Consider the following 23,741-nt stretch of genomic DNA (forward strand, 5'->3'; position numbering starts at 1 on the left):
TGAAACACGAAATTTATTTTAAGTTCGTAAAATAGTTAAGTGCCTACATTTCATGACGATGTGGAAATGGAGTGCGTAGAGTAAAATTTCGCTTTGCTATGGCCCATTATGTCTCAAAATGACGCGATTTCGTCACAAAACATAAAATAAAAAAGTTCTAATTCGAATTTCGAAAAAATCGCTTCGAGGTGCACTGGCTCTTGTCTAGATGCATCTATGTACCAAATTTCGTAGCCGTGGGTCTATTAGCTTACGCGCAGCGCGAGCGAAAGACACACACACACAGACTCTTTGTTTTATTATATGTGTAGATATTAAATACGAGGGTCGGTACTTTAATAGTGGCAACACAGCTGAAAAAACGCTACGCAACAAAACCAAAGAATATCGTGTATACCACACGTAAACTACATACCTACCTTACCTCTCAGCAAAAAGACTCGTCCTGCCTACGTCACACGCATGCGGAATGACGCGAAGAACGAATCCTTGTATTAGCTCGCGGTCTAAAGTAAGTATTGTCAGGATGTTTTCAAAACGAGAACAACTATGTTGGATAAAAATTGAATGTGCCAGAGGTCGTACAGCACGACAATGTCATCAAGAGGCTTGCGGGGAATCTGCATTGCCTTACAGAACCGTAGCAAGATGGGTGAAAGCATTCAATGAAGGACGCGAAAATGTAGCAGACATGCTGCGGCCAGGTTGTCCGAGTGTCAGCGATGCAGACGTGCAAGCTGTTGCCGCACTAATGGACAGTGATCGCCGCCAAACGATTCGTCAGCTGGCCGGACAAACAGGATTAGCACATACGACTGTACTGCACATTCTGAAGGAACGCCTGTCCATGAGAAAAATTGCTTCACGATGGGTTCCACATCAATTGACGGAAATGCAGAAATGGCTACGATACGATGCTGCCCGAACCCACCTGGAGCGCTATGAGCGCGAAGGAGATGCTTTTTTACGCCGTATCATTACGCTGGATGAGACTTGGGCCCGATCCTACCAGCCAGAACTGAAACGCCAATCAAACGAATGGCGTCATCACGGGTCACCACGACGTTCGAAATTTCGTAAGAACCCCAGCAATGTGAAAGTTATGGTGATTCTCGTGTACGACTGTGATGGTGTCATCCTAACGCATACTGTTCCCCTACAGCAGACAGTCACTGCGCAGTATTACTGCTCACTTTTGGAGCACAATCTCCGACCAGCTTTGAGAAAAAAAACGGCGACACTTTCTGCAGAACGCTCCTCTCATTTTGCATAACAATGCTCGGCGCATGCAACGCAAGCTGTGACTGATTTGTTCAAGCGATGGGGCTGGGAAGTGCTTTACCATCCACCATACTCCCCAGATTTAAGCCCTTGTGACTATGACTTAATTCCTAAGATGAAGGAACCACTTCGTGGCACTCGCTTCCAAACTGTTCCCGAGATTCTTGCGGCAGTAGACCGGTCCATTCAAACTATCAACAAAACAGGCGCTGCTGCACATATTCTGCGACTTCCACATCGTTGGAAACGGGTTGTACACAATGCTGTACAACCTATATGCTGACTATATTGAAGGACTGTAAAACATGGTGACATGAATCACTTTTGTATTCCTTGTAAATAAATAGTTGCCACTATTAAAGTTCCAACCCTCGTAATTTGCATCCGGTGAGAACCGACGAACGTAGAACTGATAATAAAGGTTTAGTGATAAGATATGTGTTTAATAAACGTAAAATCTTGCAAATGGATACCACTATTTGACCATGAACGTTTAGAGCATTGAGCAGGACTAGACAAAAATCAATTCACCCTTATAAGGTGTATTCATAAATAGCCTTGTGAGAATAAATAATTAGTATTGTTGCAACAAAAATTCTTCTGTTCTTTGCTAACGAACTGAACTAAATCTTTTCGAAAATTAACATCTACAAAAGGAGATATGATAGCGAAAGTCTTCTCAGCATGCGAAAGTTTAAATCTTATCTCAAAACCGAACTCTTCAGTGTAAAAAATAGAGAAATAATCCTGACATCCTTTCGAATAACTGAACTGAGCACAAGTAAAAGAAGTTGTAATGATAAGGCAGTTTTTCATCTGCGCGAGAGAGGCAAATGGCTCTGTATGCAATCGAATTAACTACAGTGAACTTTCTCGTGGCACCTCTTCAGCTTGCTTCTAAGAATATAAACGAATACTGGTACTGAAAATTACTTTATAAAGCGGTCACTATCAGACGTAATTAACATCATCTAGAACCATAGTGTAGTTGTCTTAAATTGGTGTATGTCCCCCCCTTTTTTTCTCCCCCCTTTTTTGGTTTTGTGTATGTGTGTAAACTTGATACATCTAAACTTTAAAAATTTTAACGTTAATAGTTCAATTTTTATATTATATTTTTCTAAAAGTTAGTAATTTATAATTCACCATCAGACGTAATCAACATCATCTAGAACCACGATTAGTTTTCTTAAAATGGGTTCCCTTTCCCCCCCCCCTTTTTTTTTTTTTTTTCTGTGTGTGTGTGTGTGTATAAAATTGATATATCTATTAAATGAAAAATGTTTAAAAATTCTTTTAATTAACAGCAAACAACATTTAAATGGCATAAATAGTAATCTAAAATCATATATCAATATAAGATTTTTTTTCACGATTTTCAAGCATATTTTATATTTTTATTTTTCTTGCTTTTAACGATGCAAGATCATGATTTTCCCCCTAAAAATCTGCCTCATTATTTAATGACAATACTTTATAAAGAATAGCGATGATTGAAATTTGCCCTGCAATGAAAACCTTAATTTTATTATTTTGCAGCTCTTTATTTAGCCCTAGTAATTGTAACTAACTACGTTAAAAATATTCATAACTTCATTTCCAAATTTGCTATGGTTGAATTAATTCTGAGAGATCTAAACATGCCTGTTTTTGATCCCAAAATTAGTCAAATAATATATATGTACAATTCCACATTCCTGCTGAAATTTCTGCAACCTTTATATCATTCGGGTATTTAAGTACAAAATTATAAGTTACTTCATTTAAAATATTTGAACCCAGTCATATTATTTTTCACCAGATAGAAACTGAAAATCAGAATATATCTCGCTTAATTTTTTGTTTCTCCATTGTAGTTAAAGAATTAAAACTTTCTTCTTTCAATTGTACGGTAGGGTACGAAATGCGCGAAATTTGATCGAAATTTCCCCCCCCTCTTATGTAATAGACGAACTGCGCGACTTTTTCCTGTCCCCTCTTTCTAAGACATGGAGGTAAGAAAGGAAGGAGTGGCCAACCGGCACTAGAAGTGAAGCACTGCTTCGAAGCTTCCGTCACCAGATTGGGTGTTCTTTGTTTACATTCAAAAGCTCGCTTGACAGTGTTCTGATAGTATTTCGACACACGACAGTTCCATACAAATCGAAAAAGGGACACTTTCATATGAAAGAAACATTCATAGTGTGATACATAATAGCAATTTGTATAGTTAAGTGACATTTACGCAAAAATCACATCTTGGTTATTTTTCGATAACTAACAACAGCGATTTTAATTATGAATTTGTTTTATAAAATTCTAAGCTGTTGAACTACAAAAATATAAATTTTAACAAAAATGTTATGCTGAAATACTTTACGGCACCTTTAAAATTGTATACGTCTTTCGGTACCCTTGATAGAGTATTCGCTACTTTTATTTTATGTTCCAAACACCAAAATGTTTTAAATAAAATAATTTTTTTTCACATCCATATATTATTGTAACATGTACATTTAAAATTTTTTAGAGGAGAGGTTTTACTGTTGCTCATTTTAAACTCATCATTTTAATTTTATATATCTGGAAAATAATCCCTTTGGGCTTACACATTTTACTTATTTGGGTTAATTAAAAATAAAATATAGTGAATGCACAGAAATTAAAGATTTGCACATGCCGGAAATGAAAAATATGAAATATGTGTGGGTATTTATGCATGTGCTTGCAAAAAGAATGTATCTGCCTTTAACAGAATACATAAATTTTCATTAAATTATTTATAAATGTATTTGAAATGAAGAATTTATTCATTTATAAACAACTGTGAATTGAGAAAGTAATAAAGAGTTTTGGAATATGGATTGTTGAAATTAATGGTAAAAAAAAAATCTGATAAGTCTAATTAAAAGAATTATTCCTCTTACATTTTATAATAACTCAGTTACAAGTTTTAAATAATACTTATTTTATTCCCTTTCAGAAATGTTCAGAGAAAGTTAAGTACTATTTAAAGTATTTCGATAATTTCTAATAATTCTCTAATTTAAAATGAACCGAATAGAGCATTTTAGGAAGAAGCTATATAAATAGAAAAGAAATAATGCATAATTTTAATATTAATAATACAATAAACTTTGATCTTAATTTTTGTACCTTAACCGAATAAAATCGAATTACTTTATTTTTTTTTTCTAACGTAATTAACGAAAACTTGTGAAAATATTTCATTCAAATTAAACCATTCTGAGAAAACTGTTCTGTGAAAAGTATAGCATTTAATTCCGTTCAGAATGAAATGTTGTTTAAAAATATGTTGTTTTCACATACTTAGGACTCTGAAGTGTTGTAGAAAAAGAAAATATATACATTTATATGTATATTTGCGACGTAATTACAAAATATTTACACCCGAACGCGTCAAATCCCATAGAACTCAATGGTAAATGACCCAATGTTTTGGTCACCACGTAGGGATCGCCTGTGCTTCAGAGCAGGGTACGGGAGAAACCTGTTTAGGGCTATTCCATCTTACTTTCTACCTCCATGTTCTAAGAACTTGAATTCCCAAGAAGATTGGGTGCTACAAAAAGTCATTTATCACCATTAATGGTCATTTTATTGAGACTGCAAGCCTCTATTTTCGTTTATCAATATTATGAAAAATTGAGCGTACAAAACAAATATTAATTTAGAGTCTGGCGTGTGCTAAAGTAAAAATGAATTTCTATTACACTCATTTTAAAGTTTTATGATGCTTAAAAGAATGATGAGCCAGATCTCTTTTACTCTCCGTAAGAATTAAAAACTTTCCAAGTTGTTTCTAGTCGCTGATATATATATATCAGTTTTGAAAAATAAAATTGATAGATTAATGACATACACAAAACTGATACATCCAATATCGGATTTGTAGTGCACCTTAAATAAGTTTTTTTGTCTAGGTAAATATTAACAAATCTTCTTAGATAGCAGATTGGTTTTTACTTTCAAATTTACCATTTTAGGTAAACAGTTCTAATTTAAATTAAATAATTCTCTTTATTAAATCGAAAAATTGGATTTCTTAATTGGTTATAAATTGACACTAATATTATTGCAATATGTTGCCGTATTAAGCTTTTCATTTTTAGTCAGTTATTTTAAGGTTAGTTGGTGTTGGTGGTGTATTTAATTATGGCAAAGCATACTAGGGCTATCTGCTTAAGAGAAGGGATGCCTTCGTGGAGGACTTTCTAAGGGAAACTGGCTTATTTTAAGGTTATTTGACTTTCTTACAAAGTACATATTTTAATACTAGAAACGTTTAAATATTTATTCCGTTTTCCAGTTACTCTACGTGATGTTCTTTGGCATACATTTAATTTCGAATACATATTTAATTAATAAATTAATAACAATGAGCGTCTGCAGAATTTTCATAATTAATAAAAAAATCGAACTCCCTTATATTCATATCTTGGGATTTTCAGTTCCCTTTTTATCCATTCTTTTTTCACATATTGTTGCACTGTATTCAAATTTTCATGTATGTAGAATTTATATAGTTTATATTGTACTTATGGAAATTTACATTTAAATGATAATTTTTACAAATTCTTGCATCATAACTCTAGTTAAGAGAAGATATTTCTAACACCTTGGTAAAGCTTAATCTTCAGCATGCAGCTAATTTTTTAACCTAGTTTCTGGCTGAATTATTTGGAAAATTAATTATCTGAAATTATTTGTTAACAAAGTTGGTCGCTAAAATCACGCTAATATTAGTATTTCTAACTGTTGTTATTTATAATGCAACAAGTTCATGTGATTTATAATAGAATTCATTTATAATTTTTTCAGCAGTATTGAAAGTAATAATAGATTTTGATGATGCTATACGTTTAGATTATAATGATTTATATTGTCACTGCCTTTTTCACTGATGCTTTTACTCTACATTCCTAATATTTCATAATGGCATACAGATAAGTTTGACTCATTCACCAAACATGGAATCTCTAATTCAGCCCACTTTTTTTCTTACGTGTATTGTATCTTCTATTTTCTTTAATATATATTTTTCAGCCTAATTTCAAAAGGTCTTAGGATCAAGCGGAAAAGTCACTAAACATTGGTAGTTCGACCCGAGTTTCTAATCCTAGAGATCTCCCAGGAATTTTTTTTTTTTGGTACTTATTTACTGTGTAAAAATTTCAGTTCATGAAGCAAAACTATTTTTTAAATTCTTTAAAAATATTTACCTTTACATCGAGCATATCTTTTTACAAATATCTTACCATCGAGCTTATCTTTTTACAAATCCCTCTAATAAGGAAAAATAAGGAAAGAAATTAACTCGGATTCCGTGATTGATACCTCGGTCCAAATTATATGTAATCTTTTCCAAAAGCATAGTTTATATGGATAAGAGTTTATATGGATATCAATAAATTAAGGATTATTTCTCCGTCTAATTTTAACATGTTTATTCCAGAATTTTCTTTTCACACTGTAGCGCTTAATTTTATGAGTTTTCTATAATCATTTTATTTCTGTAGCTATGGTAACTTTGCATATCTTCTGACAAGTAATTATATTTTTAACCACTGTATTTTAATTCCTGTTGACTATCAGTACATGATTCACTTGTTTCACAAGTGCAAATATTTATTTTATACGCAAATATACGCAAAATAGCAATGAAACTTCAGTTATGCGGAGCTCCTGATCGATTGCTTGTTTTAGATTGAATGAAATTAAGCTTAATGTTGCTGTTAATTATCTTGTTATTAATTTAATTGTACGTTTCTAATTAATTATATGTTCAGATATTTACAAGTATATTACATGAACGTTTGCATCCCAATTTTTAGTTTTCAGTTAAAAAAATAAGCTTTTATTTATTGAGAGGCCTGATTGATTATATTAATTTCCAGAACTGTTTATCTAATTCTTTTCTTCTAGATAAATTTTTAAATTTAACTAATAATTTCTGCAAACATTTACATGATTACTTCAATTAACGAAAAATATTTCTAGCACACTTTAACAGACTTTGATTCGAAATAATCTTTTGCACACCAGTGAACTATGTTAAATGTTTTAGTCTAGTTCAGACATCTTGACTAGTATTGATGGAATTTATAAAAAATACAATTGGTATGCTTTATAATTATTTAATTTATGATATTATTATAATACTCTTTGCTCTAATATTGTAATTAATGTAAAATGTTTGTAATGCTAATATGCATGTTTACCTATACCTTTTATTTTCTTTGTTAGCTCTCGCAATTATTACTGTTATTCAAGTAATTAGCCTACTTGTTAGATATTCTTTACTTGTTCTTGTGATTGTGATATATAATTAAATTTCTTTATTTTCCTCTTAGCTACAACTGGCTTCGAAAAGTTAAATTGTAACCCTGTAGGCAACGAGGAAAAGAAATTTTGATTCGCGCAGTTGGACTATAGAAGAACGGAAGGAGGATTTTCATTCGCGCAGTTGGAGCCCACCCATTCGTACTATGAAGAAAAAATCCTAAAAAATTATTTCTTTCATCACTCATTTTTTACAATCTAATTTAGTAACTTTTTTCGTGTATCTTCAAAGTGTCTTGATGTGTTCATTTTTAGACAAAATTCTCCCATCTCTCAAGAATATTTTCAGAACTCTTTTTTTCTCATCTTGTAGAGACATTAGGTATATTTTTGGAAGCAGGCAAGATGAGAAATAAGCAATCGCCTTCGCCAGAAAGCGAACCACGGACCTCTAGAATACCGGCCCAGCGTGCAGAATCACTACACCCTGAAGGCAAGCTGAGAAAGCGAGAGAATAACCTTATAATCCAATGTAAAAAAGAGATAAATCCTCTATTATATTTTTGTTCTCATAGTTCAATATTGCAAAGCACACAAGGAGGTTATAATTTTCGGAAGGATTTACTAAGATTTCAGAAGCCAAACAACAAAATCAGCGTTATATTTTCAAAATTTCACAGTTATTGTGTATTAATTATAGAAGCCCCAAACAGGCTTATTTTGTGCTTTCTTTTTTCCACGTGGTTTTCGTCGTGTTGCGTTTGTATACTGTGAAATTTTAAAAATATAACGCTGATTTTTGTTCTTTGACTTCAGAATTATTATTTGTTCGGCGTGTTATTGTGTCTTAATTACCTTGCATTTACCATAAATATGGAGAAAATTACAAAATACGCATATAACCTCTGTTCTCTGGGACTCGAACCCGTGTTAGTTCCCATATAAGTGCGTTTACTTAATAAGTTCACATATAAGTGCGTTTACTTGGGAAGTTCCCATATAAGTGCGTTTATATAGTTTTTTAATGAGGAATTACAGTTCTTAGTTTAAGTCCTATGATTCTAGTATTATTGAAATGCAAGAAGATAACAGGCATAAAAGCCTTTAATTAATCTATATCTAGATTTTATTATTATCAGCCGGTTGCAAAGATTTATCATTTAATGCTCTATATGAATCTTTGTATAAATGCAAGCAATAATAACGAACTTAAAATTATATAAAATAAATAATGTTGATTATATCTACCTTATTTTATATTATATCACTATACATCGTTAATAGTTAAATAAGGTTTTGATTTGTTTTGATTAACTGACTAAAGTAACACGCGCGAGGTCTGTTTCTCTAAGGCTTAATTCAGACTACAGTTTTTTTTTTTTTTTTGGGTGGGGGGGTTCTGTAGGCACAGAAAAATTGAATTGAAAAGGACATACAGGTTACTATAGGTTACTCTAAACCTTATTTATTTATAGCATATGGCAACGATACACAAACCAGTCTTTCGTTCAAAGAAGTTTTGTTAGCGCTACGTTTAATAGCTTTGAGTTGTAGACGTTTGTCTACAACTCAAATTGAGTGCGTCTACAATTGAGTGTGTCTTAATTGTAGACGTTTATTTAATATTATTATAATATTATTTATTTATAATAATTATTTATACATTTATTTATTATTTAATTTATTAATTACTAACACAATTTATAATTTCAAATTGTAGATATAATATTAGTTTATTATTTTCGGATTTTTATTCATTTTCCAAATGGATCGGAGAGGGCTGACCATTTCTGAATCACTGAAAGTACTACACGACTTACTTTCAGATAGGAATCTGACACGGATCCCTTCACATGTGCAAAACATGCAATATTGGGTTGTGCTTTTTTAAAGGTGATGTCACTTTCTTCGAAAAGTACCACCATGACAAAAAATAGACGAAATTGTAAATATGAAATGTAAATAATGTAAATGTCATATATCCAAATTACTTTTTTTCCATTCATACGCATGTAACCATCATATTAAGAAGAAGAGCTTATTTAGGGGGTGTAGAATAGCAGGCTTCCCCATGGCACACCCTGGGTAATGCTAAATATAATACGGTATTCAGAATCTAGTGTTTTTTAATCGTAAGCAAAATGTCTGACTCTTTTACTCACTTCCCAGCAATGCTCGTTTCAGCACTCGTTTCGAAGCTCTATTCATTCAGTGTACCCGCTCCGGGCACGCCCCCCAGAATTAAAACGATAAGTGTTATCTTCACAAAATTTAAACTATATACTTCTCTAGGCCTGATTAGACTGCCTACCTTTTTTTTTTCTTGTGAAAATTCCAAATTTAAAATGTAACGTGCCGGAAAGGGTTAAGGCATAAAAGTCATTAAGTCCATGCACACCTGTTACAGAATTCAAAGCAAGAAAAGTAGTGGCCTAAAAATAAACTTGCACCATAATTCCCTCGTCGCCCAAAATTTCACAGTAGCAGAAATGAAGTCTGATAAGAAACCGTCATCTAGCATTCTTTATGTTTATACATGTCCGTCGAAATTTCTTAAGATGTAACATGATTTTTCAAGTCCACTTGGTACTTTTGTATTGTTTTAGAATCTGTGGCACACCCACCGTTAACTTACTTACGCTATTGTTGTCTCTTGGTTACATCTCCTAGTAAAGAGGAGAAGGATGGCACCATGTATTGCTTCAGAGTCTTTAAAGTTCTCATATAAACTTGGAGATCAACTAGGCTTTGCTGCGTAAACGCTAACACAGTACATCCTATCGCCAGGCAAAAGCGCATTTCAGCATGTGCTGCTGATATTTGTAACTCCTTCTGTGTATCTAGCTCTGATTGAAGTCCGCCCTAAGTCCATAGGCGATGTGTTTTGTACCATTGTAACCAGCAGCTAACGTTCTACTTAATTATCACTAGTTTATGTGCTGCACTCGCCCATGTATTCCAAGGATAAACATGTTTTGATAAATGATACAAATACCATCATCAATTCCAGATGTCAATAAAAAATCTGTGGTTAGGGTATCTAACAATGCTTGCTCATTTGATTTAATCACATGTTGCAGGCATCGGTGGCCCCTATCTGTTAATATTTTGGCACCTCTTGGTTAGATTTAAGGTTTCATAACACACCCATGTTTTTATTTTGCTACTATATCATTCACGTTTACGCGTGGTGTCTGAAATTTTCCCGAAATTTAACGGCAGAAATCACCGAATTGGTGGAATCGATAATCACGCTTCTTTCGTCCACTTTGAATGCTATAGCTAGTAAACATTTCTAAAAAAAAAGACTCCTCGTTTCTTTGTTAATCTCCCCGATATGCATCAGCAATGTCTTAGCGATCATCGATTCCTCTGAGACAGGTGCCCTGTCTTTAAAAGCAATAGAGTTTTATTTGGTGGTAGCGGAAGAAGATGAAAGACCCTCGGACCCGTGCCACAAGATTCTCTCCTCCAAAATTTGAGTGGAACTAGGCAAAGTCGTACATAAAAAACCTAACGAAGATAAGTTCATGATTTCATTCGATCACAAAATAGAGTATAAAATCCTCTGACAGGCGATGCCATATACGGACTAAAATGTTTCTCGTAACTTTTTTAAGGAAGTGCATCTTGAAATATGTAAAGGAAATTAAGAGAATATATTAAAAGTACCAGGATAATTTTGACATTAAAATCCAAAACATATTTCTTTCTCATGATAGTTTTGAGATATTTTTATTTGCTTAATGAAATCCCGTGCCGACCAGAGGATTAATTCTGATTTTCTTTCATTAAAAAGGAAAATGGGCGTTGAGGGTCCTGAAAATTGTTCTGCCTAGGGCCTCAGGTAGACTTGATGAAGCACTAATCCTAATTCGACATCAAAAGAAGCCAATCTACCTTCTTAGGGTTTAAAATTTTCTAGGTATGATTACGTATTTAAATTTAAGTGTAAAAGTAAGATCCCATTTTGAAACAATTCGACCAATTTTAAAAACCAATGTAATCAAAAAAGGTTCTGATTTTTTTTTCAGTTAATTTGGATTGTAGTACACTTAAAATGCTATTATCTGTGGGCTTGTCACCACAGTATGAAAATCCAGTTACATTAATGATATATATTTAGCAACTATAAAATGTCCATAAATAATTTTTACACAATTTTACCTTACTGAATATTAATACTTTGTTAATATTTAATATTTATGAACTTAATTGCTAAAAATGAGGAATTTCAAAATTTTAATTTTTCAAAATGTAAGACTTTGTTTCTGTTCATAGCAATTTTTATATATGAAAAGTTTCACCATCACGTGAAGCCATTTTTCCATCTTAGCTGCAATTTGTTTTTCCTTTTCGGCCCTATCTTTTATCTCATATATAAAATATATGAATCTCATATATTTTATATATGAGAAGCACGCATAAATGAGCCTTTAATAATAATAATAACGTACATATTATAGTTACAAAATTAATTGATTGGCCTTTTTTCATCCAGTTTCATTTAAACTGCTATACGAAGCTGAGCTTTACAACTTGCCTCCCTTTCTATTTTCAGTGTATGCATCTGATATTTAAGGATTTAATGACTGGACAGAGAAAACGTCTCATCGCCCAGTCTGATGTAGTAAATCATTTATAATCTTTATTCTTCTGATCTGAAGCTTACGGATTCCTTCCCTTTCCCTAAACAGAAATCTCACGCGTGAAGAGAACATTATTAAAGGATTTCCGAAATTCAGCGAACCTTAACGATAGGATGAGGTGAATTCTACGAATCAATCCAAAAGTAAATGAATTTACTAGCAGATGTAGCATTAGGAAAACTGTACATAGGAGGTTAAGCAAAGTAAAGTTATTTTCTTCAGGTTTCAACTTTTATAAGTTTTTGTCCGCACGCATTGTAAAACACAATGTATATATCCAAACTCCAGTTTGTAAATCATCTTTCTTTCAGCATCTAAAATCAAATTACAGTCATAAATGTAAAATAATTTTTTTGGATAAACTAACGGTCAACTATCGTTCACTTGAAGAAAGGAAAACAAAGTATGCTTTGGGTGATGATACTTTTGTGATTATTTGTTTTCCTGTAGAGATGTGAATTTTTCAAGACGCTTCCGACAGTTTACAGAAACTCGTAGAAATACGAGTTAGTTAATATACATATATAAATCCAACCTGCACAAAACAAACAAACAAAATACTTTATTTGCAACGCTATGTTCATATCTATTTACTTAAAAAGCATAAGTTATTTATATAAGGTTTCAGTAGATAGCAACCTTTGGGTGCATTATCCATGAGTTGAATGTTCTTACCTCGTCATCAAATCAAATAAGTCTTTCCAAAGATAACTTCTGATATCTTTTAATTTGAAAGGTTAATGCACTTACTGACTTTTGTGTTCAGCTATCAGTTTTACTTTCGTGTATCAGAAAGATAAACTCTGTACCTTTATGTGCCTATGGTCTCAAATTATTTATCAGATAGACAGCGCCGCATTTTAGATTTTCCGGAGGTCAGACAAAAACATAATTGCCGTCCTCGCCCATCCTCATTTAGGTTTCTCTAAGTTTTGATTTACAAGAAATAGACTTAAACGCCATTTTGACGTAAAACGTAAACGTCATTTTATACTAATAAATTCTTTATTTATCATTTCTTATTGTAAAGGAAAGATACAAACCAAAAGTTACATAATTAAAACCTAAGCCACCCCTCCCAGGGAAATCTCCGCTCCGGTGAGCTTACGTGCGAATTCATGCTCGACTACTTCTAACCCTCCAGTCTTGGGCACCACTCTTTTTTCTGTGCTAGACCGATCGGCCACCCCGTAATTTTCTCTCTACTTCGTATTCATTGCATACAGGCTAGGTTAGATTAGATTAGTTGAATATGGCAAAGCCACAAGGGCTCTCTCTGCTTAAAAGGAGAGCTGCCTTCGTGGAGACCTTTTTAAGGGAAGCTTGCTCGTATTCACGTTACACATGGGAAAAAACACATAAACTTTGCTAGCCCTTTTTCCTGGGTTTGAACCCAAGCTAGGTCGAACTACCAGCATTCAGCGGTCTTAACCACTGGGCACGGGTGAGGCTATTTATTTATTTGTTTATTACGTATTCAGCCATTAGGCACTAGATGAAAAAGAAGGGATGCCGTGGAGGAATTTTTAAGGAAACCTGTCTCGTACCTACGCTACACATGAGGAAAACCACGATAACGCCCATGCAACCAGCTCATTCGTCGGTACTCAAACCTCGGATTGAACTACCAGTGTTAAGCGGCTTTTACTGCTCGGCTTCTGGTGGGACCATTGCATAAAGAATAAGGTCTGTCACAGAAAGTAAAAGGTTAGTATTCGTACTTCCTAACTTGTTTTTTATACTTTCTAATTCATTCGTAATTTTAGGTTCTTACCTGTCCTCTAACGGATATTACGGAATTTGTAAGGGAAATTACAATTTTTACACTGCGAGCTTTTTATTCTGAAAATAAGTCGTAATTCATTTGATGCTCGGTTTGATTTTCGACTGCCAAAATCGCGAGACTTGATAAAGGCTACTGGCTCAAGGATAATCGTAAATAAATTTCATTTAGTTTTAATTTGTTAAAACTTCGTTCACAGGTTGCTGATGAGATAGAAAGCGTAGAGTAAATCCGCAGGGAAACACAAATATTTTAAAAGGTATCCTGCAAATAATATATATGTATCTGTTGCAAGAGATAGAAAGCGCTAGTAATTTTTTATGTCGCCGAAAAATAGTGGGGCTTGTTCTTTAAAAAAGGCGAGTTCTTTTCAGCACCCAAATGTATTTAGGTCTCGCTCATATTTTCGTGCAAATTTTGCTCCATTCTTTTGCAGTTTTTCAGTCGATAAATTCCCTATTTCATAACCACTGAGATATGAAAATTTGAATTTAGTGTAGTAGCGCCGTTAATTCAGTGTCAGTTTCTGATAAAACTCAATCAGACAATCTTTATTGCCTTAGAAAATAGCTGAACAGGCTGGAATGTTCGTGATTCGTCCTCGCCCAAGTCATGAAAGTGCATTTTGCGTTTTAGAATATGTTTGCCGCCCAGATGAGATAGTGGTTAGTAACTCTGACGGAATTACCGACGGACTCGAATTTGAATCCCGAACAAGGCATGGATGCGTTGCAAGGATGTCTGTGCGGCACGGGGGCACTCTAAATATGCGGCGAGCCGAATGCCCTCTTGGGAGGTTGGTGGTAAGGAAAGAGAGGTGAGACTCGCCACAATGAATTTCGTGGGCTTGCTCTGATAATACTGTCAAAAACGTGAGATAGGTCACAATAACAACAACACAGCTGATTTCTTCATTTCTCAGAACAAGATCAACTTCAATTTTTCAAAAATCAGAAGAAGAAGCAAGAAAGATCGTTCATTTTTTCTGTGACTGATCAACTGCTTGGGTCGGATAAATTAAAAGTTAAGTCATCGTGTTCCTGCTGACCACCTCCACCTAAATGAGGAGATTCATGGCGTCGTGACCTCCAGTTATTCATTTGAAGTTGATGAAGAAGGCGGTTTTTCAAATGCTGATTTGTAGACTGTCTGGGGGTTTAAATGAAAATTCTTCGTTTTGGTCATGGAAATAACAAAAAATATTAATATCCTCTAGAATCTCAGCATCATCGGAAATTACGGCATGGTTTGACGGTTCACCCGTTTCACCATCACGTGAAGCCATTTTTCCATCTTAGCTGCAATTTGTTTTTCCTTTTCGGCCCTATCTTATATATATATATATATATATATATATATATATATTCAGCTCCCAACGAGAATTTTTTTCCTAGTTGCGCTCAGAATTTTTTATGCCCTAAATAAAATATGTTACGACTTGCCTTGGTCAGAATAACTAAAAATTGACGTAATTACACTTGACAGTCCTAAGGCTAAAGTCAACGGTGAGCCTAAGTTGCCGACTCGTTGCAAACAAAAATCTAAATACCTTTCTTCATTTCTTGAAGACATAGTCCAATCCAATCCAATCCATGCAAGTATTGCCGGGGAACCGCTGATATTTCGATATGTATCTGGCTTGGTCACATATGCCTCATGGGCGCATAACATGAAACTGCTTGGATGGCTAAGCAAAGGAGATCTAGAATGGAAAGAAAAAAAAAGGGGGTGACCATACGTCACAAAGCTGAAAAGCCAAACAATAACTTCAGATTAGAAGAGACCTGACGAAGTAGGAACTGAGAGCGAATAAACAACTGTGGGGTGAAATATGTAAAGTAGAATACATATACAAGTTAAAATAATACAATGCATAAAATAGAATAGGAAAACATATTTACAGAAACATATGTACAAGATAATGCCCAGAATAGTATCAAGTCGGAAAATTTGAGTCACGGGATAGGTGAGCTGGTAGTGGTCTAATACTTCTATCTTCTAAAAGGATAACATCTTAGGCAAAAACTTTAAATTTTGCAAGATGTGGACAATTTCTGGCTTTACAGAAATGTTTTCATCCAGCTATGTAGAAATATTTCTACTCTCTCAAGCTTCATACTTTGTGTAGGGTGTCAATAGATACTAAAAAATGTGCATTAAAAAATATTTTGCAATGATTTTTAAATCATTTACATCCTTCTCTGAGACTGCTGCTGATGCAAGAGATGCATATGGAAGTATTAGTCTGATTATAGCAGTATATAATTTGGTTTCCGTCGTACATTTTTAACATGGCCCGTCCATGTAAATTTCTTGCTGAATACAACTCCCAGATAAGTTGTTTTTAACTGCAGGACCCTCTACATTAAAAAATTGGAGTTTAACACTTAGTGGTGTACTGGCCAGTTTTCTGCTAATAATTTATAGCTGTGATTTCTGTGAATTAACGGCTATTCGCCGTTTGGTACACCAATGCTTAATATGTGACATCACGTCTTATAATTTTCTGACTGCAATTTCCGTGCTCATGGACTTAACTGCGAGGGCCGTGTCGTCGGCGTAATATCTTAAGTAGGTATTGTTATCAGTATGTACTTTGGAAAATTTCGCGTTGCCAAAAGATAGAAAAGAGTTACACATTACGGAAACATAATATGTATACAGAAACATTTGCCTCAATGAAACATGTACATATAAAAAATAGTCCATATAAATATACAATATATACACTAACAGATAACTAACAGCAGTGAAAAACATAACAGCTCACGGAAAATATACACCATACATTTCTTCAGCTCTTATACTTACATTAAAAAATGTTATACTCATTTGGGATAGTCCAGAACTAATGAACTTAGCTAAGTGTTAAACTTCCACCCCCAATTTTGAGGGATTACACCTCGAAGGGCGGTCCGCGGTCCTCCCACCCCTCTTCCTCTACCACCAACGTATCAACAGGACTTTCGGTTCTTTATGTATTTTGAACGCCCCTTGGCGCACAAGTATTATACACTTACAATATCAGTACCTTCTCCACGATTCGAACGTAAATCCTTCAGTTGGGCAGTCAACGTCATTAACCACTATTCCATCTGAGCAGCATTATAAGGTAGGTAGGTGAATGACGAAAGGTGAGACACCAAGCGGCTACCAATGCTGAGCAAGTATGTAGTACCTCTTCTTTGCCGTTACCTACAGACAACGCCTTCTGTAGGGTCCCTAAAGATTCTTCATCGAGAGTTTATTGAATTGAGAAATTGCAGTTACTTTTACACTGCTGAAAAAGCGACCCAGAGATGCTGTTGATATGCAGAGGGTATACAGCTAATATATAGCTTTTATATATCAGCTGTTATGCTATGTATGCTATGTAATGTATATTTAGTTACATGATAAAACTAAATATACATTACATAGCATACATAATAGAATAATATGCTTTGAATTAAACATTCATAAATAGACTGTAAATGCATCCCAAGATTTATTGTATGCCGAGAGCGATTTACACAGACAAGGGCACCAGTTTCGCAGAAGCGAACAGTGTATTGAAACGTTTAAATTGTGTTAAAACTATCTTACTTAAATACTATTTCTACTTGACTACTACTAATCTTCTACTTGACTTAGAAAATCGTTCCCCCAACTGCCGCCTCATATAAATTTTCTGCTATATTTTGACTCAATTTCTCAATCGTCGCATCACAGTACTTTTAGCCGATTATAGATCTTCAGTTGCAACAATAATTTCAGTCTTGTTTTCATAAAAAAAAATTTGGCCTTTTTAAGGACGTTTCTTTCATAAATTCCCCGTCAAAACACACTCTATATTTCTTTGCTAAAATATGGCTAATCATGCAGTAACACGTTTTGAGGTTTTAATCTAACCTTAAGATCTCTAATTTTATTTTTTCGCTGGCCCTTATTTTATGGATAATCTAAGTTGCTTTGGGCATTAAAATGGTTTCATCTCGGCTGTGATCAACCAAAAAAAAAATAAATAAATAAATAAAATAAATAAATAAATAAATACCTTACTTGCTGGCTATTCCTGGTCCTACCGTAATACCTTTATCTCTGTTTGCATATATCTGCAACATTAACGACACTACATTTTATCCTCCTTGTTTCTGCAAATTCTCACCATTTGCTGGCCATGTAAAATTGAAAGCTCGTGAACAGGTTGGCTTTCTATTTGTTAGTGTGGAAGTATCCTGCATAGATTCATAAAAATAACTTGCTCCCGTTTCACTCTGTTTAATCAAAATTCGGGTAAGATAATGAACTTCAGTTGCTTTAATAAATGCCGGCAGTGCACATCTGGTCTTTAATAACTGGTAATTTTAATAACTTACCTGTTATAAAATTTCATCTAGGCATGAATCTCTTGCATATTTACATCAGTCGTCAAATGGATGTAAACATTTTGAACCATTTCATTAAAAATTAAAGCAAAAAATAAACGTCAAGTTGTAATAGTAATCTGAATTCAAATCGCTATCCTGTGTTCAACTACTGTAAAATCTTATTTAAAGAGAAATACTAATTTAGTTGACTGCAAAACTAGAGAAAGTCAAATGAAATTAAGAAACTGATTCGAGAAACGAAAAACCCTTGTCAGATTTTTTAATTTTATGAAGCATAAAAGTCAAGACACGAATTCTCCTTTTTTCATTTTGTCAAAAGCGGATCACTAGACATGAATTAAAACCAAGAGAATCTGTCACTCGACTCATCATCTACGAGCATGTTCATGGGCCGCAGTTTACATCAAAAGCAACGTAAATCAATATTTTATTATCTTTGTTTAAAGCAATTTGTTTAAAGTTTTCTTTCTTACATCTTTTGATTTCTTTTCCTGAAAAGAACATTAAAATAATGTTTTCCCAGACAACAGCTTAAGCAAATATCGCGTCTTTCAGTGTAAATTGTTTCTGAAAATCGTGCACACTACTACATTCAACGTTCACGCTTCTACACGTGAAAAGGATTCGGTAGTTGGTGTTGATGTTCTGGATAATTCATAGATTGAATAAAACTTCTTACTTCGTGCGGCAGAAGTATAACATAAGTTATTTCCATATTCCTTCAGATCGAAAACCTATTACATACTTCTTTATTTCATAGGCCTAAATTTTGGATTTCGTTTAAAGTGCGGTTGTTTTGATACTACTGATCAACTGGATCCGAACAGGGATTTTACTGTATTAAGGTATTGGGGATATAGGGTGCAAGGCCCGATATGTATCAGACAAAGACCTCAATCTTTGGTATACCGGGAGATTTGCAATAAATAGTTTCAATATATATAACTGTCTGATATTTTTCTAGTTTATTCAAGATATTTTTATGATGGTATCTTGTTAGCGGAACTTTCTAGGTCTCCCAGTGCAACGATATAAGTGCAAAATATACAGTTTGAGGCCTCTTTTATTATCTCAGAAATATTTTTAACATTATTTACATTTCTCAGAAGCAGTGGATCGTATATACCTATCCCAAGCGCTTGAATCTTATCTTTTGACTTCTGATGCTCTACGTCTTGCATAAATACGTTACTTATCGCTATACTTCATATCTCAAACTCACCGCATTTACGGTTTTGGCGTGTAGATTTAATAAGAATGAGAATTGTTATCTAGAGACTTAAAGAATTGGATAATGTACTTTGAAAGGTGTTTATGAAGGAGAGCTTAGAGATAACCTTTCCAGAACCCAAGTTATCATCACTGAGATGTTAATCATATATCCCATTTTAAATGCAAGAATTGAATTGTTGAATTTAAAAGTTAGGTGCTTTCTGCTTAAGATATTTAATTTATTATTTGCAGCTTGATTATTCAAAGCAACTACGTTTTGAAATTGCATCGCTTCTGCTTGAGCAATATTTTGAATTTTCCTTAACTTCATAGCATACACTTTGTTAAATGAAGTACACCTGTTCTTATAACTGAGAACCAGCGCAATTTCGAAATACTCTTTTCTGCTATGATAGGATTTTTATATTAATTATATTTAATTTAATTTAGAATTAGGGAAAAATTTCAGTTCCTTTACATTGTTTAAGGAAATTGATTTGCAATAAAATATCTCATAATTTGGTTATCCAGAGGAAGTCAGAAATCTTCTTGTGTAAATAAGTATCATATTTATACCTGTGACATTATTTTGAATATAAATATGTTTACCGATAATGAATCGCTGGAGGACATGAAAAAAGAAGCTTTCGAAATCTGCCGAAGCTTTTTGCTAGGGCCATGGAAGACATTAAAGATAGAAAACTTTAGGTTTTCTGCAATCAGGTAAGAACTTAATTTACGTTTCCATGTTCGTAAAATATTTGCTCAATTATTCTGTTTAATGCTTTTTTCAAGGTCTTAATAAATAAAATTGTAATTCTTACCATCTTCATCCTTCTTTCATTTATCTCATTTCAGTTTAACGCTTTACCTAAACTTTCTTTGAGAAATGTTTTAAAGCAGACTTCAATCTATTAAATCATTAATTAAGATTTATTTAAGGCCAAGCATTATATATTTATAATTATACTGCAGTTTCAATGCTATTAAAATAAATATCCTCGAACAATATGGCAGAATTATAAAAAAAATACATATCCGTTCCTAAATTAACTCTTCAATAATTCTTCAGTTATTTTAGCTACGATCTGAGTACATTTCAGTGTAAAATGTAATATTTAATAATTTTATGACAGTGATCCGAAGTTAAATGTGTCACTTAAGCAGCAAATTTCTGAATATCCCCCATGATTATCAGGGTTTGATATACTTATACACGGTGTCCAGAAAAGTCCTTTTACTAGGCCATTATTTTTGCAATCATTGGTCATATGCTTTAAATCACAAAAATGTTTTTAAATGAGGGAAAGGTTCATATTTTTGTATTTTTAAACTAAAAATATTAATACGAAATCTGCTTCTTGTACGTTCTTCCTGTCACTATACTTGTACTCAGAAAAATTTTGTATTTGTTGTAAAACCAAATATCTTGTACTCTTGTACGACAAAAGGCGACCAAGCTATTTAATTTCAAATTTTGCGATATTTGATATACTCGTAATTTTGAAATTGTACTGATGCATCGGTTGATAAATAAATTAGAAATACTGAAAATTAGAATAAATGAATTTGTTCGAAGTTTTTTTTTTTTTTATTTTATTTCCTCTTAAACCCACTCAGTGATAGTCTGATGTGGTTTAGTAAATTTAATTTATATTTTTGTTACAATTGATATACTGATTAAACTTTCGCCTACATAATTCACTCAAGTCTAAAAATACATACAAAATAACATTTTCATGAGATTTTATTACTTAAGAATTATAATCTGGTACTCATACAAAATATTCATGAAAATACAAAACGTTTTCATTTTTAATTAATTCAAGTAATTTCACATGTTGACTACGTGTCCATAGTTTTCCAGTGTTTTTCGAAACACGAATTCTAGAATATTTTGCAAATAAGATCCCCATTTTGAAAAAAAGTAATGAAAAAGTAATGCTTATCAGTATTTTTAACAATAATCTCCAGAGAAATGTGCGTCACGTAATCTCTTAACACCACAAATAGTTTTCTAAACCATATCTTACTTTTAGTTACTAAAAATATGAACATTTCGGTTTTCATATTTTGAAAAATCCCTGAATATTGTTCTCGATTTTAATATCAAATATCTCGGTAAATTTTTGTCATATGATAGTCAAACGTTTTGTGTGTCGTCTTTTTATAACGAGTACAAAAGTTTTCTAAATATAAATATAGGCACCGGACGAAAGTGTAAAATGTTAGATTTCACATTTCATAAAATTTATTTATTTATTTATTGTGTGTAAAAATTTAAAAACATGTACTTTAGCATCATATAAACATTTTTATCATTTTTATAACTGAAACTATATATCTGCTCTAAACGGTTGCAAAAATAAAGGTCGAGTAAAGATTTCTGCAGACACGGGAATATAAAAATACATGTATATGATGTATTTTTATATAATTTTGAAATTGCTAGAGAAAGTAATATCTAAAATACATGCGTATGATGTATTTTAGATATTACTTTCTCTAGCTTTAGAATTATTACTATATATTTTCTCTTAATTTATACCAAAAAGCAGAACTTATATTGAGCTGGAGCCCATTAGGGACTTTTCAGTTTTTCAAATTTATCGTGGACCACACCGGAGCCTTAATGAAAAGACTCCGGCACTTCTTTTATGAAAATTAACCATAATTTGAGCAAAACCAATTTTACTTCGTTGTACGAAGTAAAAAGGAAGTATTGCTATCGCGAAAAATTTCAGGTATCATATTCCAACGAAAATATCCTTCTGACAGCTATCGAATACAATTTAATGGTGTTTTTGCGTAATATCTGTACGTAAGGACAGAATAAAGGACTTTTCCTCCAAAAAAAAAATTATAAACTTATTTAAAATGAATTCTGAAGAGAATTTTTTGTGGCGTCTGTGCGTACGTACTTACGCATCTCGCATAACTCAAAAACGAGTAGCCTCAAAACGTTGAAATTTTGTATATAGGACTGCTATAACATGTCGATGTGCACCTCGTATTTTGGTTGCAATCGGTCGCACCAAAAGTATATAAATATATGTATATCCACGCTTTTACTCGACTCAGTGATATCAGTTTCTTTATTCTTATATGTTTGTAAATTGTACATTTTTTTTTTTTTTTTTTGCTTTAAAAATGATTGAACTATGTTGTTCTTATCTTTCGATTAAGGTTTTATGCCTTTAGTAAATCTGCATGCAATATTTGCCGAATTTCAACAATTTAAAAGATGTTTAAGTGCGGCTAAGCCTAATTATTTTTATATCGCGGCCATATTTTTTACATTTGAAACTTAGCAGAATAGTTGATTTGTTTCCAATCTAGAGAAACTAAGCTTTGCAATAATAAAGATAGCGCCTTCTTTTATTATTGCGAATTAAATCACGCTTAATCCATTCTGGAATTTTTCGAGGAAATAAGTGTTTAAGATTTACTTCATAATTTTTTTCAATGCATACATCTTGAGTTTTAATGTATTTTTGCCTTGTCGCGAACTGAGAAGTGAATTAATTGAATACGAAATACTGTGAATTTTTTTTTCTGTGTGTGTGTGTGTGTGTGCTCTTTTTTGGTTTCTTTCCTTAATTTCTTTTATACATCGTTTTAGATTTATATAGTATTTGAATAGAACATGTGGCAACGATGGGATAATTCTTAAGGCGATATAAATTTTGTGCGTTCTGAGTTAAAAATGAATGAAATGTAACACTGTTAAGTGAACCTAGGGCCAGAGTGTCGCTATGGTAAACAAATATAGTGAATTTTAAAGAGTGCATTTATTCTATTGTGGTTTATGCGCTATCGACGAAGTATATTTGATTCAATGCTATAAGTTTAAACGAAGTACAAGAAAAATGCGTATAATGTAATATTACGTACAAGGAAGTCATGTGGTTTATACATCAGACTTTTTTAATAATAAGTAGTCCTTAAAGATGAATTCTGATTTCTGCGTCTGTACCTGTTCTTTCCTGAGGAACTAATACGTAAGAGGATGTAAAAAAAAAATTTACAAGCATCAACATTTGAAAAGTAATTATTGTGGAGGGAGCACTTCATCCCCAGAGTGTAGCTAGATTGCACTAGTTGTCTAACAGCGGTTATGCGGGTAGGTAGATTAAGTTGGAAGATTCATCAAAGCGATTGAAA

At 33.0% G+C, this 23,741-nt stretch overlaps 1 protein-coding gene across 1 annotated transcript in view; it reads left to right on the forward strand.

The window, feature by feature from the left end:
* Window positions 1–19,671: 19,671 nt before the first annotated feature.
* The window catches only part of LOC118203009 (choline/ethanolamine kinase-like), a 39,265-nt gene continuing 35,195 nt past the window's right edge, over window positions 19,672–23,741 (forward strand). The window contains exon 1 of the mRNA XM_035375252.2: window positions 19,672–20,300. Within this exon, the coding sequence (XP_035231143.1) occupies window positions 20,179–20,300 (122 nt within the window). The 5' untranslated portion in view covers window positions 19,672–20,178. The remainder of the gene's footprint in view (window positions 20,301–23,741) is intronic.

Source organism: Stegodyphus dumicola, chromosome 7 (assembly GCF_044657685.1).
Source record: "Stegodyphus dumicola isolate Sdum_Otavi_A_Nest chromosome 7, ASM4465768v1".
NCBI lineage: Eukaryota > Metazoa > Arthropoda > Arachnida > Araneae > Eresidae > Stegodyphus > Stegodyphus dumicola.